The 15,826-nt window shown below is 44.5% G+C and overlaps 1 protein-coding gene across 16 annotated transcripts in view; it reads right to left on the reverse strand.

The window, feature by feature from the left end:
* Positions 1 to 15,826, reverse strand: part of rapgef1b (Rap guanine nucleotide exchange factor (GEF) 1b) — a 42,234-nt gene that overhangs the window by 7,705 nt on the left and 18,703 nt on the right. The window contains exons 2-14 of one of the 16 annotated variants that reach the window (XM_035184061.2): positions 12,460 to 12,605; positions 11,688 to 11,866; positions 9,776 to 9,932; positions 9,598 to 9,686; positions 9,352 to 9,510; positions 8,113 to 8,163; positions 7,458 to 7,572; positions 7,130 to 7,313; positions 6,278 to 6,799; positions 5,391 to 5,593; positions 3,272 to 3,433; positions 1,236 to 1,382; positions 637 to 729 (exon numbers count right to left, since the gene is read on the reverse strand). In XM_035184061.2, the coding sequence (XP_035039952.1) occupies positions 637 to 729; positions 1,236 to 1,382; positions 3,272 to 3,433; positions 5,391 to 5,593; positions 6,278 to 6,799; positions 7,130 to 7,313; positions 7,458 to 7,572; positions 8,113 to 8,163; positions 9,352 to 9,510; positions 9,598 to 9,686; positions 9,776 to 9,932; positions 11,688 to 11,866; positions 12,460 to 12,605 (2,207 nt within the window). Of the gene's footprint in view, positions 1 to 636; positions 730 to 1,235; positions 1,383 to 3,271; positions 3,434 to 5,390; positions 5,594 to 6,277; positions 6,800 to 7,129; positions 7,317 to 7,457; positions 7,573 to 8,112; positions 8,164 to 9,351; positions 9,511 to 9,597; positions 9,687 to 9,775; positions 9,933 to 11,687; positions 11,867 to 12,459; positions 12,606 to 15,826 lie in introns of all 16 variants that reach the window. The other 15 variants (XM_035184062.2, XM_035184060.2, XM_035184059.2 and 12 more) reach the window with 15 other exon arrangements.

A 15,826-nucleotide genomic window follows, 5' to 3' on the forward strand; every position in this document is an offset into this window, starting at 1 on the left:
TGAAACTCAAAGACACCAAAGGGAAGATCTCACTCACACTGAAACTGCACCAAATGTAAGACTCCAATCACACATCCAAATGCTGTGGAGCTCTCATTCTCCCTTGCACTTTCACACACCACAACCAAACATGTCTAATATACCCGAATGCACACGCTGACCCAAGGGAAAACCGCGACAACCCCACACACACGCTGTCACACATGCACAGGTAAGCTGTTATGGGGAATGTTATTGGAAAATTGAAACCCAGTGAACCATTAAGAAACACCTTCTGGTGCGACGACATGTCAGGTGTTAGATCAGAACAAGGTTAAAAAGCTCGAAACAGTTGAAGCGCAGCCAGAGAGACGGCAATCCACAGCCAGGCAGAACATACTCATGGACAGCTTTCCCACAGACAACAGCCACAGCAGGCAAACCTGTGAATCTGAAGCCGTGCTCAGTCAGGTTCCACTACATTCACATTCCATTTCAGCACCATCACTTCAAGAGATGAATCAATAGGAGCTGCTCAGTGCAACAGATGAATGGCGAGGGTGAGGACTGCCAGTCAAACGAGCCTTGATTCATTCTCCGAAGTGACGGGACACACAAATGGAATTGACCTTTCACCCGTGGCGGTCAGCTACTTACTCTGAGGGACAGAGGCAGCTCTCCATTGGCTTGGTTGGATGAGTACAAGTTGACGTACTCCCCCTCCCCGGCCTCGTCATTCGCACTCTCGCTCTACGGGTAAAGAGGAGGGACACAAACCGAGGCGTAAAGCAGCGGAGAGGGGCACAGAGTGTTTTCCAAGGGGCAGACAGGCATCAAGAGGGTATATGTGACTTAGGGGGAGAGGTAGCAGCTAGCAGAATCTGAACAGTGAGCGGTGTGTTTCCCAGCTAAGAGTCGTCTTCACCACCAGGTGGCACTGGAGTGCATCGTTTATAAAGGTAATGGCATTTACTGGCAAAGAGAACATGCAGTGCAACATGCTCTACTGGGATTCTTTTACGAAATAATCAGACAGTAGACAGTATGTGGGCAGTGATAATAACAGCAAAATGTCAAAAAGTATATGAGTCACTACATTATCATCTGAGCAACACTACTGAATACCAAACTGCTTGTATCTAACACCAATCTGCCAGGGGAAGTCCAGTATCACATTTTATGATCTATCATAGAGAGCTGGTTCATACAAGTATCCTGCTTGTACTCCCACCATCATCTATCCTGTGTAAGCTCACCGCTGAGGTGTGGAGAGAGTCAGTGAGAGAAGACTCAGAAGGAAGACAGACAGCCACAGAGCCCATTGAGCCAGCCAGGGAACCGTTGGGCCCGCCCCCGCTGCCATCCAGAATGGTGGCATTGGTCAAGGCAACATGGTCCAAGCTCTGTGATTGGTGCAAAGAATTAAAGCAGGAAAGAAGAAAAAAATAATAATAAAGGACAGGACTAAGGGATACAGAGGTGAAGACAGAGCAGACAGAAAAAGAATCTTAACAATAGAAGGAAGAAGGTGGGGAAAAAAGTGTTCACCTCATACTCCAACACCTCTATTAAGTCTGGACTATGGGAGTGATGTGCCTGAACACGAAATGCACTGCACTCACGTAAACGCAAGACTGAAGCACACTAACCAGGGGCAAAAGAAACATCTAACATATAAAATATGAAAGATGAGGGGAGAGATATTCAACAGCAACACTTCGTTTAGCTCACATCAACTCTGAGTATGTCTGGTTTTAGGATGAGATTCGTCTTATGTGTCTACATTTGTGTGTGTGTGGCCAGCTGAGGAGATGCCTGCCTGGAAAGGTAGCGGTGACCTGTTTTAACATGTTGTGCATACCAGCCCTGTTTCAACATTCCCGCAAAAAGCGGTGCATACACAGATCCCTGATAAACACGGCAGACAAACTTGCACTGGGACACACACACAAAAATGCATGCACGTGTTCATACACAGATGAACGGGATCAGCTGACAATTCAGGCCACGCTTACTTTTTGGTAAAAAAAAAAAAAAGCCTGATCAAATTAGGAAATTTCCTGTTGAATATTTCCTTTGCTTTCCACTCAACATACGCAAAGCAGCTTTCCTGGCATGGTGCAGCTTCCCTATGACATCCCCCAAAACCATCATGCCCCAAGGAGTTGAGGAATGCAAACATTCCACAGAAACAGACAAATGGGAGGTGTGGAAGAGGGTGTGTGTGTTTGTGTGGAAATGGAGCATGATGGTGAAGGATAGACTGAATTCAAGATTTAAGAAAGTATAGAGAGAGAGAGTGTGTGTGTGTGTGTGTGTGTGTGTGTGTGTGTGTGTGTGTGTGTGTGTGTGTGTGTGTGTGTGTGTGTGTGTGTGTGTGTGTGTGTGTGTGTGTGTGTGTGTGTGTGTGTGGATAGTGAGTGACGTGGTAGGATGAAGAAGATGAAGAGGAGAGGAAGGAAGACGAGCAGAAAGGGGAGGAATGTGTTTTCCATCAGGTCCATCTGGTGCTGCATTCCACCAGAGATATCCTGAGGGAGATCCACACTGTCTTAGCGTGCCTCACAAACACCATGGGGTCATTATGGGTCAAACCCCCACCCCCCAGAAATAATGACCCAAACCACTGTAACATATAGTTGGGTCTGCTTTGGGATCAGGGTCAGGCCCTGACTAACTGGAATATAGAACTGATTAACCACCAGCTTATTCAGTAACAAGAACCTGTTGATGATTCAGACGCCCCGTTTATACCAACAAAGGGCTTTTTTGTTATTTATTTGCCCCAACCTAAGGCCTGACAGTCTCTTGTGATATTTGGAGGAGCAACACAAGACACACAACTCCGTGACTCTGAGGCAAACTGAAAGGAGGGAAAGAGTCAAATAATTACCTGTCACGAGGAGGAATGTGCAACACACAGACACAAGCTCAGCTGGCCAGTGGCCGCACAGACAGAACCACAACAAATAACTGCACGCACTCACGATCACGCAAAGCACACATTAATCACACCATATCTAAAAAAAAAGTCCAGAACAAAACAACAAATCCACACTGTGAAAACAACTGCACACACGGACGGGTGGATGAACAAAATTAAGAACCACACAGAAAGTAAACCACAGAGCCCTGAGGGAGTGCCCAATCAGAGACTTCAGAAGAGGGGAGAGGTACAGGAACAGACTGTATCACATATGGAGGGCACACAGGTCAAGCCACCCCTGCACCAGTCCAGGACCACACAGCACCCACGCCAAGAGTGGAAAATGGGAGGGGCGGGGGGACTCACCGTGGGTGTGGTCAAGGATGCCTGCCCAATCAGGTAGGAGTTAGAGACGGACATGCTGAGACCCAGCCCAGAGCCCGCCTCCTCCATGGCCGCCACAGATGGCTGGAGGTGGCAGGAGAGAGAAGAGGAGGAGGAGGAAGAGGGGGAGGAAGAGTGGGAGGCCTGAGAAGGAAGGGAGGAAGAAAAGCAAAGAAAAAAGAAAGAGAGAGATAGAAAAGAAAGGGAGTAACAGTGATGGAGGTTAAGGAGAGGCAGAGAGAGGGTGTTCAGGGAGAAAAAAAGAAGAAAAGAGGACAGTTGATTAAACTAGTAAGCAAGACTGAATTAGAGCAGTTTTAATCAAAGTGCAGCAGTAGAGTGATTAGGTCAAAGTTGGTGAAAACTGAGGAGGATTCTGGCCGTTCTGCTGAGAAGCATCACTGGCTGTAGATATAAATATAACAGAGAGGTGAATGACTAATGCTGTTGAGGTGTTATGGAGTATGAGTCTACTGTTATGTTTAAGTTACAGCTATTCCTAGGAAGCTCTAATTACTCCGAGGCCGTGTAACGTGTACTGGTCACACACATTCAAGTCCACTGTGACAGTCCAATAGATGTTCTTTAATGTCCTGAGCATTAAAAGCTTTATACAGACCAGGCCATCGACAGCAACATGGGCCAATATGATCAAACTGGTGTTTTTTTCATCCATTTCCTTATCCACACAGCAGCCAGCAGCTGAAATTACTTTTTTTTTTCTTTTGCAAAGCCGCCGTGTAAAGTCGCCAAAGCGTGTAAGCCTGGAACATGGGTTTATGGAGGAGGCAAACAGGCTTATTCCACTGGGCCACAAGCTCATTGAGTCCAAAACATGGAGGCCAGATTAGGCAGGAGCAGAGATGAGTACAGTTCGACTGTACACTCAAACAAAAGAATGATAAAAATAAGAGCTGGGCACAGGGCTCCAAATACACAGCGGTGACAGAAAGAGGACAATGGACAAAAGAGAACCAGGGAGGACTATCTGAGGTGGCCTGTGTCGACTGCCATTCAACCACAGTCTATTTTCTTTCCTGGGCTAGGATACTGTACATCTACAGTAGCGACACCCTGGAGAGGAGTGTTGACTGTTTGTTCCTGACAAATGCACAGTCTTCATTTCTACAAAAAACAAATCAAAGATAAATTTGTGACTGTCAAATATTAACGGCAGCCGTTGACAAAGGTAAAAAGCCCATTCTGGTGAGAACGTCATGCCTCATATGTGATGATGAGGTAAAAAAATGAACCATCTATTTATAATTGTGATTATTGTAAAATCATGTTTATCTGGAAAGCCTTAAGAGGCTCGCAAAATGTACCCCAATATAGGTGTGACCAAATTGTTGATAATAGCAAGCTGACTGAGAAACCTTGTTTTTAGGGCCATTAAACATCTTTTTTTTTTCCTTCTTCAAAAGGTTTATTTCGCCCTCTCCCGCTAAGACCTATCCTGTCGTCTCTCTACCTCTCCTATCCCTACTGACTCATTGTCAGACAGTTGTCTCAATTAACCCAGACGGCGACTCAGCTTAAGATAAGCAGACTGGGTCTGATGCGGGCCTGATAAAGGCTAGTCCTATCTCCCACTAACGACCAAACACCTCCACATATGCACAGATGTCTGCTTTGGTTACAGAAATTGCAAGGAAGGGAGATAAAGAGAAAGAAGGAGGGGCTTAATAGGTGAGAGAGATAACAAGATAGGAAGAGGCTTGAGAGAAAATTGATGAGGATTACCACTGGAATGCAGCCTGCATTCTTTCACATTTTTCCCTTTCTACCAATGTTTGGACCAGCACGGGCTCGACTACAGAGGGTTGCTTATATTGTTCTCATGTCCTCATGACACTCTTTGTCTTTGTCATCTCATGCATTCATAGTGTATAGTTTTGATTTAAATTCAAGGAAGATCGCAAAGAACAATTCCAGCAATTTAAATCAGCAATTCTAGTCATTTTTCCCCCTATCCACTCACTACATACACTTATTAGTTTTTACCCTTAGTTTTTGTAAAATGGCCTAATATCCAAATAACTGGATTTTGGTCCTTTAGAAAGTTTACTGTCACCACCAGCAGATGCAGATGGTCTCTTACCAGTTGTCTTTGTTTTGGGGGCAATGCTGGGGGCTGCAGCGGCTCGTGGACTGAGTCTGTGCTGCTGAAGGAGTCATTGAAGCCGTAGACCTCCTGGAAGCGCTTGTTACGCTGCTCATAGATGCTCTCGCTCTGCGGCATTTGGTAGAACATGGAGGGCTGCGGCTCCGAGTAGTCTTCCACAAACTGCATGTACTGGAGGACTGGAGGGGAGAGACGGGTCCGATTATGTAACATATATTGTTCATGCTGCTCAGAATCATGACTCTCGGCACACCCAAGTCAAGAATGTACTTTTTTAGTTAGTAAAGGGCCGGGTAGTGGGCTCCTGGTTTGGGGTCATCACCTGGCTGCTCGTGCCTGGTACGGCCCCATAACCCACCGACTGGCCCTAAACGATTTGATGTGTAAAATCTGTGGAGTTTCACTTTAAACTGACATCAGACAGTGACTTGAATATACATGTATTTCGTCACATTATGAAAAGTATTTAAGCTAGCAGGAAGGGCTGACTGTATAGAATGACATAATACAGTAGCTTGAGAGGAAGTGATATAGCAGGTGTGTCAGGAAATGACCAAATGTTGCCCTCTGTGCCCCTGGAGCCAGACCCATTGTAGCACATCCTGGTATTCACTTCCTGTCTCTATTCACAATGGAATATTTCCTTGATATAAGCTATTCTTCAATGAACTGATGATGAAGTGCAGCCAATGTCCTGTTGTCCCCTATTAAATCAACCTCATCCCTTTCCTTAATTCCCTTCTTCATTAGACTCTGTCCCTTCCTTTGCTTACGTGCCCTCTCTTCAGGCATCTCATTTAAAATATCTCTTTTCTTCCCTGCCTTCTCATAACATCCCTATTCCCTCCTCTCCCTTCACTTACTGTGTCTGCTTTTCTTTTCTGGGAGGGGCGGTGGGCTAGCAGACAAATCTGCATTCTCGCTGCTCATGTACTGCGCGACGAACATGCTCCCATTTGTCTGGGGCATGGGTGAGATGGGTGTGAAAAGGGGAAATGGCGGCGTAGGGTGCAGTTCCTCTTCTGACAAATTGTCATACTGGGAAGGGTGTCGCTCATACAGCACCCTGGACCCTACGTCAGGGAAGGGCGATGCCTGGGTACTGCGTCGCTTCTTCTGGGGAAGGGCAGGTGGTGCGCTGATGCGGAAGGACAGGGGATTCATTTGATTGGGCTGCGGGGTCCAGTACTCTGGGGTTTGCTGCGGTGGAGGAGCACTAAAGCGGGGATGTGAGGGATGCTGTCCGGGTACTGGGGAAGAGGACTCGCTGTGAGACTCTGGCAGGGGGCTCAGACACCCTCCCACTGGTATTGGGGGCAGGTTTTCCCCTACCGACAAGTCCTGGTGGAGGAAGTCATAATCCGGGTCGTAGTTCTCTGTGTTGTCTGAAAAGTTGAAGAAAAGGAAAAGATTTCATTTTTGTAATAATTTACCCACAATGAACACGTACTTATTGTGTACGTGTATTGTCCTTGACCTTCACAATAAACAAAATGCTCATTAGCAAAGGTTTTTCAAGGGGTTGGTTCCACTGGCTAATGGTCAAGAAACCAACAAATCTCTTCCAAAACATTTTACATCGTCTCACTCACATAACGTAGCTAACGTATATAAACTCCTGTACCGTTTAATCTGCACTTGTACGTGTCTGGTCAATGTGCTCTTTGCAAGCAGTTGTCTATGTCGCTGTCTAAGATTTGTCTCTGTATTCTTACCAAGTGTTTCACAGCTTGTGTTACGAGAGCACTGACCACTGTCCTGCTCCATGGAGGAGAGCTGTTCATCTGACTTGCTGAGTTTCCCCATGCTGCTGCAGGGAGATAGACGTGGAGAGTCGCCCCCGTACGACTGGCTCCCCCCAGAAAAACGCCTCTGCAGTAACTCCTGCTCATAGTCCTGCTGCTGCACAGACAGAGAAATTCTTAAAAATATTATTTCTTTCCTGCATGTTGTGTTGCTATGGTCCTCCACTGAAAATGAAGGTAAGCTATAAATGGACCAGAAAGTCTAATATCTTATCATGAGCTGGAGCTACAGCCTCACCTGTCTGTTAACACTGCAGGGCAGACTGGAGCCGCGGCTCATAGGGGCAACCACTGCCACCCGTGTGGGCGAAGGAGCTGACTGACGCTTCTTTGGGGGAAGAGCTGGTGGAGGACTATAAAAGAGATAAACAGCAGAATTACAGAGCAGAATTGTCCCTGAGGCGAAGTCAATGCAGAAAAAAAAAAACACTTTCTCAGACATGTATGCACACACAAATCCATGTATGAATACATGAACACACACACACACCATCATCATCATCTTCCCCCCCGGAGAACAGTGAGATGAAAGTGAGCGTGTTTCATGTTAGCCTCTCTCAGCTCTGACAAGAAGTTGTCCTGCTTGTCAAACCAAAATTCTTTCAGTGAGTTAATACCAGGTCAAAATGCGACAAAGGGCGGGAACATAAATCACCATGATATGGAGGCCAGTGAAAAGACACTGCAGAGGTCAGTCACACATTCTCATGCACTGGACGGTCATCTGATTGGATGATGACTTCTTCGAGGAGTACCGAGGATGACACAGACGTTGGGATGATGCAATCATGCAAGTCAAGAAAAACTTTCATCCAATCAAGAAGCTTTTTTGGGTTGGGGGGTCTAGGGTGGGATGTTATAATGGAGACTGATGATCCTATAGGCTAACATACTTCTCCTTCTGAGAGGGTCTCCTTTGGCCGGCATCAGCACTCAACTGTGCTCTGTTCCCAGAATCCAAAGGGAAACCAAGGATGAAAGAGATAGAGAGAGACAGCAGAAAGAGTAAGAAAGGAAGAGACAGAACAACAAACAAACCAAAGTGGGCTTAAGCGTGAAAGTGGAAGATTTTAGAGAGTCTCTAATTTTGCGTTTGGACTGATGGATGAGCAGCTGGGCTGAGAGGCAAATGACTAGTAAGACCTTTGCACAAGGTGCCTTTTTTTCGTGCTAATATGCACTTCAATGATATTTGGCAAAATTGTATCCATCAGATCAGCGATGGAATTTCACTGAGTGATATTGCGGCTTGTATTTTTCAAGGTTTCTCTTTCAATGGGTACACATCTAACCAGTCAGAATGTGTGTTGTTGACAACATCATATTTTGAAGCATTTGTGGTAGAAGAAGAAGCAGTCCGATATAAAGTTTATATGTAGATTTAATAGATTTATCTTTAGCCATTGCTTCTGGTTATTGATGTTCTTAAAATGATATGATGTAGCCAAGTTGAAGCTATAGGATCAAACAACAAGATTACCATCACTTCATGTTGATTCCACCTCTCTTTTCCAGAGCTGCAATTTGTTTCTACTCTACATTTGAAGAGTGTAGGACGCAATCAAAATTCACCTACAAATTATTTGCTATTTTCAAAATCCTTTAAACTACCATAAAGTTTCAGATGTTCAAACTTGCAGTAGGTGCGAGGAAATCACCTTTCAATACCCATATCCTAAAAGCTGTCCCTATTCCTCATTTGGTGTGTGAAACATTTTCACGTAACTTCAATGTAAACTGAAACAACTGTGGAGAATAAATGCAGAACGGGCTCTTCTGCATTTGTCAATACAGTGGAGAACAGTCACAACATTTGTGTGGCCAAATAACTGCCGAGCCACATCTCTGCAGCTCAATGTGTGGGAAAAAACACGACTTGAACTGAGAAAAGAAAAAACTGATATTCAAGTCTTGCAAAGATGAGAGACTTTGATACCCAACAACGTCAAACAAACTATATGAAGGAGCAGCTCAGTACCAGAGAACTTCCTGCAGAATTAATTTGTAAGTCTAATATTCAATTTCACTTTGGCAAGCACCTGGTTTTAAGCATTAACTTCCTTAATTGCCAAAGAGCATCTCAAAATAGGGAGGGTGCAGTATAGTACAGCTGCAGAGTGTATGGTCCTCACCTGAGCTCTGCCATCTTTGCTTCTGGAAGTGGGGGTTTGGGTGGGGCTACCTCCTCATCTGGTATCTCAGGGGCAACCTCTGCAGGGACAACTGCTGGAGCGGTCTTATTCGAGAGCTCCTGCTCCCGATCTATCGAGGGCAACTCCGTTGACACGCTGCTTCACACATAAAAGTTGTCTGAGTGAACAAGCTACTTTGAGTGTCTGGATGTTGGTGTTTCAGGAAAGCAGTATTTTTGTACTCACCATTCTGCTGTGGTAGCAGGTGGTGCTGGTTTGTTGGGTGTGGTGGGTGATGGCTGCTCCTGTTTCTCTATGGTCAGCTTCACAAGTTCCTATTCATAGACAGACAACAAAGCTAGCTTCAGCTGATATAGGGATTAAGGCGGGACCATTCACACATTTTTTCCAGTGAGGGGCCTACCTTTACACCGTCCAGCACTGCTTTGATGACACTTGTGACTGATGCCACATTTTCCTTGTCTTCCAAGTCAATGCCATCCAGCATCACCTGGTCTGCCCAACGGATGAGGTTGGCCAGACTCTGGTACACACGGTTATGGCAGGAAGACAGCGCAGAACTGTTGGAAGGGTGTGAAAGTAAGGATGGGTGAGGGTAAGAGTAGAACACGGCAATGAACAGGACAGAGGAATTCAAGTAGGAGGAAAAAAGTGGCACATGAATCAGATAAAAAGGAGATGATGACAGCATGGTGGTGAGAGCAGGCATAGAACCCAGAGGTGCAGAAAGAAGAATGATTAAAGACAACACAGAAGAGGGATGTGAAAAAAAGTAATTGGACAAGTATATGTTAAACCGAAGGTGAGAAAAATCAAGTAGAAACAAGAAAACATGAGAAGCTTCATTTATCATCTATTACACTACATATTTAGGGGAAATTTGTTGAGGAACTGCAGGCTATTCCTGACAACACAGAAGTAATACGCTCACTCTAACCACACAAGGAAGCAGGGTGTTGTTCAAACCCAACACTAAGGTGTGGCACAGGCCTGTACCAACATGCTGCAGCTGATTCACAGTGCTGGAATATCCATCCACTGTCTCTCCACAGCTTAGCCCCAACGTGAGTGGGAGACGACTATCTACGGGGGCTCGCAGAAGGATTTAAGGGATGGTGGAGCAATTGGGAGGATGGAGAGGTTTGACCCAGAAAGATTACACGAGCTAAAGGTTGTAGGTTACACCAGAGCCCAGTAGGAATTGTGGAATTGTAACAAGTCTGCATATTAGAGTGCCTAGTCAGTTTGACTTTGGCAAATAAGCACTTAATTCAACACAACCCTGTGTCAGACAGTGAGTAGGAGTTACACCCACTGTTGACCTACTTATTTGACCAGTATTGATTTAAATCACTGCGCTACAGTGGAAGTGAACAACACTGTTAAATAACTATGATTCAACATTTTGCATGCTAAACAGATGGCAAAACTAACTTAACAACATTTACAAAATTCGATTTATGTCACACAATAGTGACTGCATGTACAGCAGCTTATTTACCAAACAAACATCTGAAGTGTTGTGAATTAACTAGCCTGTGGCAGTAGTGTATTCAAGTTGCTGCATGAATTCTAAGGCTAAAGCAAAACATAAAATTCTACTGTGATCTACTGGGGTCTGTCTCCATCAGACTGAGGTCAAATCCCCAGAGATGGTTGCTTCTCAATGTTGTAGCAACAATCCATCAGCTTCTTTTAAACACAGCGATATTAGTTTAAAAATCTGCCACCTCTGACCTCAATACCTTCATCAGCATTGACGGATGGGAAAAGTCACAAAGACAAAGACAGAGACAGAGAGGTTCTAACATGTCTCGACAGTCCAAACAAATCTGAGGGTGCTTTCACAGAAGGGGGTTGATGTCATTCACAGAAAGTATAGCAAAACAAATTCTGTTTCTGAGAGGTGGCATTTATTTCCATCCCTTGAAGGTAGGATTTTTGATAATGTGCCACATTCTCATTAAAATGTGAACGTAATCTTTAAAAGACGTCATGCATCAAGTCCAGAGCACCTTGCGGCAAGGGATGTCACTCTTCAAAAGCTGCTTAGCGAGTGGTAGTCAACATCATGCTAGTTCTAACATGTCTTGCGTGCATAGCAGCTATGTGGTAAGTTACACTGAAAGGCAGAATTCATAAGAATGATTCAACAAATTGGTACATTGTAAATGATCATATCTAGTAAAGGACAGCGATCAGGGAGCAAGGTTTGTTGTACAGATATCCATCTTGAAAAGATAACGTTTATAGGTTCCAGGGAATGAAGCCTTTCAAATATTATCCTCAATTATCTATCAAACGTTAGTGCTCACCTTTGTTGTACCCGGGCCTCCACCTGAACCAGGGGCAGGATTGCTTCCAGCACCTTGCTAGCAGAGCCAGGAAGCATCTCCAGCACCTTCTTCTCTACAACCATTTTGTCCACAATAGTCTTGAAGTAGCGCAGGGCACTGACCACCTCCTTCTCATGTTCCTCCAGTCGACTGACCTTCTAAAAAACAAGAAAATAGTGGGTCAGAATTACAGTACAAAACCATTTCTGATTATCATAATAATGACGGAAATGACAAGCTCTTTAAAAACACAAACACAGTGAAATACTCATCACTGAACAACCTATTTAGTATTTGGACCATCACAGCAGTCTGTGCTCTCTGCTGTGGTTTTATGACTCCCATGGTTTGCTCACAGTTCAAGGCACCATCTATCAATTGATGTGGCTTGGAGCCATCTTGGTTCTACAGCTTTTTCAGGCTCTCTAGTCTTTCACGGCAGGACTGCTGGGGAATTTACTCATTACACTAGAAGCCTTAAGAGGGAGAGGAGGTGTTCATTCAGGAAGTGGCCCAATTCCATTCAAGTCTTTACAGATTTAGACACCTGCTGAAGCACACGCAGCCGCCACAGGGACTGGGAAGCGGTGGGAACCAGCAGGGATATTTGGGCACACACTGACACAATGGGATATGAGAGCACAAAACATTACGGCAGGAAAACAACTGCCTCACAAATAGTAAACAAAGGCAGAGAATAGGTGGGAAAGAGATGGATTTCCCACAACACACACTTTTTCTGTACACACACCTTGTTAGTAGGTTTCTCAGTACTCTTGGCTGCTGGCTCGGGCTGCAGTTGCTTGCCCTTCTTGGATGGTGTCCTCTTGATTTTGGGAGAGTGGAACTTGTCCATCAGCTTCATGGTGAAAGAGGAGAGATGGGAGCGCTGCGAGTCTGTGGACAGAAGGAAAGCAGAAAAAGTTGAGTGGTCAGTGAATGACGACAGATTCTCAGAGGGGGCACATAGAAATTAGATTAAAAAAACAGATGGCACAAGCACACTGAAGTGTATCACACAATGTCACTCAGTCAAAATTATGCTCAAGTGTAGTTCTCAATGCCAGAGATGCAAAAACCAAACTCGAATTTTAATGAGAAGATAACACCAGATTTTTATAAGTGTAAATAAGTTATGAGTTTTTGTAACACCCGTTTTGAATCTGCTCTTTTTGTTTCCAGCATAAATCTGCTGGGCAGGATCTCCCAGCAGTCCATGATGTGCACACGTGTGCACAAAGAGAGAGCAGGACAGAGGAGAAGACCGTGGTTATAATAAAATACTCTAGTTAGTGCTGAGATTAAATTTGCTTTATGATACATTATTGAGAGAGGGTTCTTAATGGAGTAATTTAGCTGAATTCCAAATTTTCAGTGTAGAGATTGCTGATTGTATCTCAGGAGAAAAGAGTTCTCCAGCTCGCTCAAGGTCCCCCTTCACCTCTCTGTCCCAACTCTTTATCTTCCCAACAAACTGAATCAAGAGATAAATGACAACGGTGGGAGTCAGCAGGAAGTGTGGGTTTTTATCAGCAACAAAATTGCGCCTCTATCTGCCGCAATCTCCCCTCAGCTCGATGACAGCAGGATCTGGCATTCCACGGCCATCAGCGTAAAAACACTGAATGCTGAGTAGCAATCGACAACAGTAAAACACCACAAACTAGAATTCCAGCCGCGCAGCGCTTTCATCTGCACCATCAATCCACATGCCTCACACATATCCACTCTACTGTTCTTTCCCTCCACCCCTAATCCTCCAAAGCCAAAGTTCGTTGAGGCAGCCAAGAACGGTTGTGTCTCATTAAAAATGTTGATGTGAACGTATCCAGTGTCGTTTCCTCCTGATACAAATGCCTGTGATGAGGCATGCATGACCCCTAAGGCTCTTGTTTTACACTGCTTTTTTAAAATCTTATCACAGTTTTGTGCAAAAATGTATCAACAATTGCTGTTTTGCAGGAATTAGTAAGTTTCTCATGGTGCATGGTTGATTAAATAAACCACTGAGCTACTGGAAACGTGTCTCATGACTCTGTCACTTTCATCCTCTATTGAGCTATTTCAAAAATCCAAATTGGTCAAATCCCTCAAAAAGACATGACAGGGAAATTTATTTATCTCCATAAATAGAAAAGCTTTGTTTAAAGATACAATACAACTTTATTACTGGAAGACAGGCAAGACAAATATAGACTATTTCTACATTTGATTTGCGGGCCAGTTATGTTACTTCACTTCAAAGTAAAACTTCCGTTTGACAGTTTGCAATCTCTTCTTGCAGAGTGTGATGAACTGAATGTGCTCTCCCTCTCATCAGCAGAGAGAAATGTCATCCAGTCAGCTGGGCAGGATTTAGAAAACAAGAGAAACAAAAAAGAACTTGAGACAAAGAGCTCGGAGTCAGACTAGGGATGACACAAAGTGAAGACCTTTCAGTAGGGGGCAACCTGCTCATCTAAACAGCTGCCTGTATCAATTCTCTGTATCACAGCCACAGGGGATGCAGTGTTTGCTTCAGTGCACCTAAAAAGAGTCTGAACAGCATAGCACGGGCTGACAGTGTGTGAGGATTTTTTTGTACCCTGAGGGTGTACATATCTGTGCTTTGCTGGTTTTGCCAGTTTTGCCGCAAGCCATGTTGCTATCCTGGCAGGACTTTAAATGATGGCCATGTGTTGAGCGGATCATATGTTTTTGATTGCGCAGCAGCCTCCATATGAATTTAATTCTCAGATAATCCTATCCATTTGACCCTGCTGACCTCTTATTCCTGGCATGAGTACAGGGAATGCGGTTAACGTCACAATTTGCTGGTCCCTCGCACTCAATCTCAGCTTCAACAGGCCCAGAAGGACTATGAGCGCATTTGCAGCTGCAACTTTGGGTTGAGATATGGTGACGTCAGCATGGTGAGTCACCGGAATGATCAATACATCTGGTCCCTTAGACAGCATCGCAGCTCCTGTGGCTCAGCTGTTTATCATGCACACAGGGCTGGTTCCCCTCCTACTCTGCTCGCTGCTTCACTTCTCTAACACCTCCCTCCCCTTCCTCTTCCTCTCGAGTTCGTCTGGCTCAGCATGACATCATCAACAGAAAGAAAAGAAGAGGGTGAAGGAGAGCAAGTCAGAGAGGGTGAAAGAAAATAAAATGCAAGACAGACAGAGAGAGGGGGGGGGGTTGCGGTGAATACAGTGACATGCTCTGTTATAGTCATGTACGCCTCTCAGCATCCATCCTCCATAGAGAGGCCAACATCCCTCCTGCTCTCCCCTGATGCCTGCGTGCTGTTGTCCACAGTTATGAGGTGGTGATGTCATTGGTTGTAATGTCTCTCGCACTGAATCTGACTAGTCATGGACCAAGCAAAAGACTGAAAGAAACCTCAGTAAATTTTTTTCCCTTTTTCCCTTTTCAGTTGCCCAGGCCACAACACGTCTTTGTACTGGAGTACTTCCTAAACACTGTGTGGTCAAACACCCCTGCAAAATATTTTCATGCACAAGTTTAATGTTTCTTTAAAGCCAATATCTGGATTTATACTGCTTTAAAATTGCATTGTAAAGAGTGTAAAGAGTCGGATTGGAAATGAATACTACAATTTACCCAGTGTGGACCCAATAATTCACAACATGTTTTTCTTTTTGATTCCCAGTGGCCCCCTTATTGCTTCACAAAATATTATCTTCTCTTTCCAAATCGACATCTTTGTCAGCATCCTGTGTTTGGCACATCTTTTTCGTCCTAAGACTTTTTTTTCCTGAAGTATTTTATGTCTTTCGCACATTAGAAACGACAAGACGTCCACTTGCTAGCAGTGAATTTTCTGGACATCTTCCAGCTGTATTCTTACATGGGCTGCCTCAACATAATCCGGACATTTTACTAAGGGGCTGGCAGTAAAAGTTCTGAGACTTTTCCGTTCTCACGTACAGCCCCTCTAGAAAAATTTTGGAAAAATATCCCAAATAGTTCAGTGCATGTCTGAAAGCAGCTAATGTTACACTATAACCTCACAGTCACTCGTAGAGTACAATTACAGTGGACATTTCAGCTCATGTTTGTTCCCTTTCTAAATTGGTACGGGCAGCAATTTTTTTTTCAAATTGTATGTT

This window comes from Hippoglossus stenolepis, chromosome 18 (genome assembly GCF_022539355.2).
Source record: "Hippoglossus stenolepis isolate QCI-W04-F060 chromosome 18, HSTE1.2, whole genome shotgun sequence".
In the NCBI taxonomy this organism is placed as follows: domain Eukaryota; kingdom Metazoa; phylum Chordata; class Actinopteri; order Pleuronectiformes; family Pleuronectidae; genus Hippoglossus; species Hippoglossus stenolepis.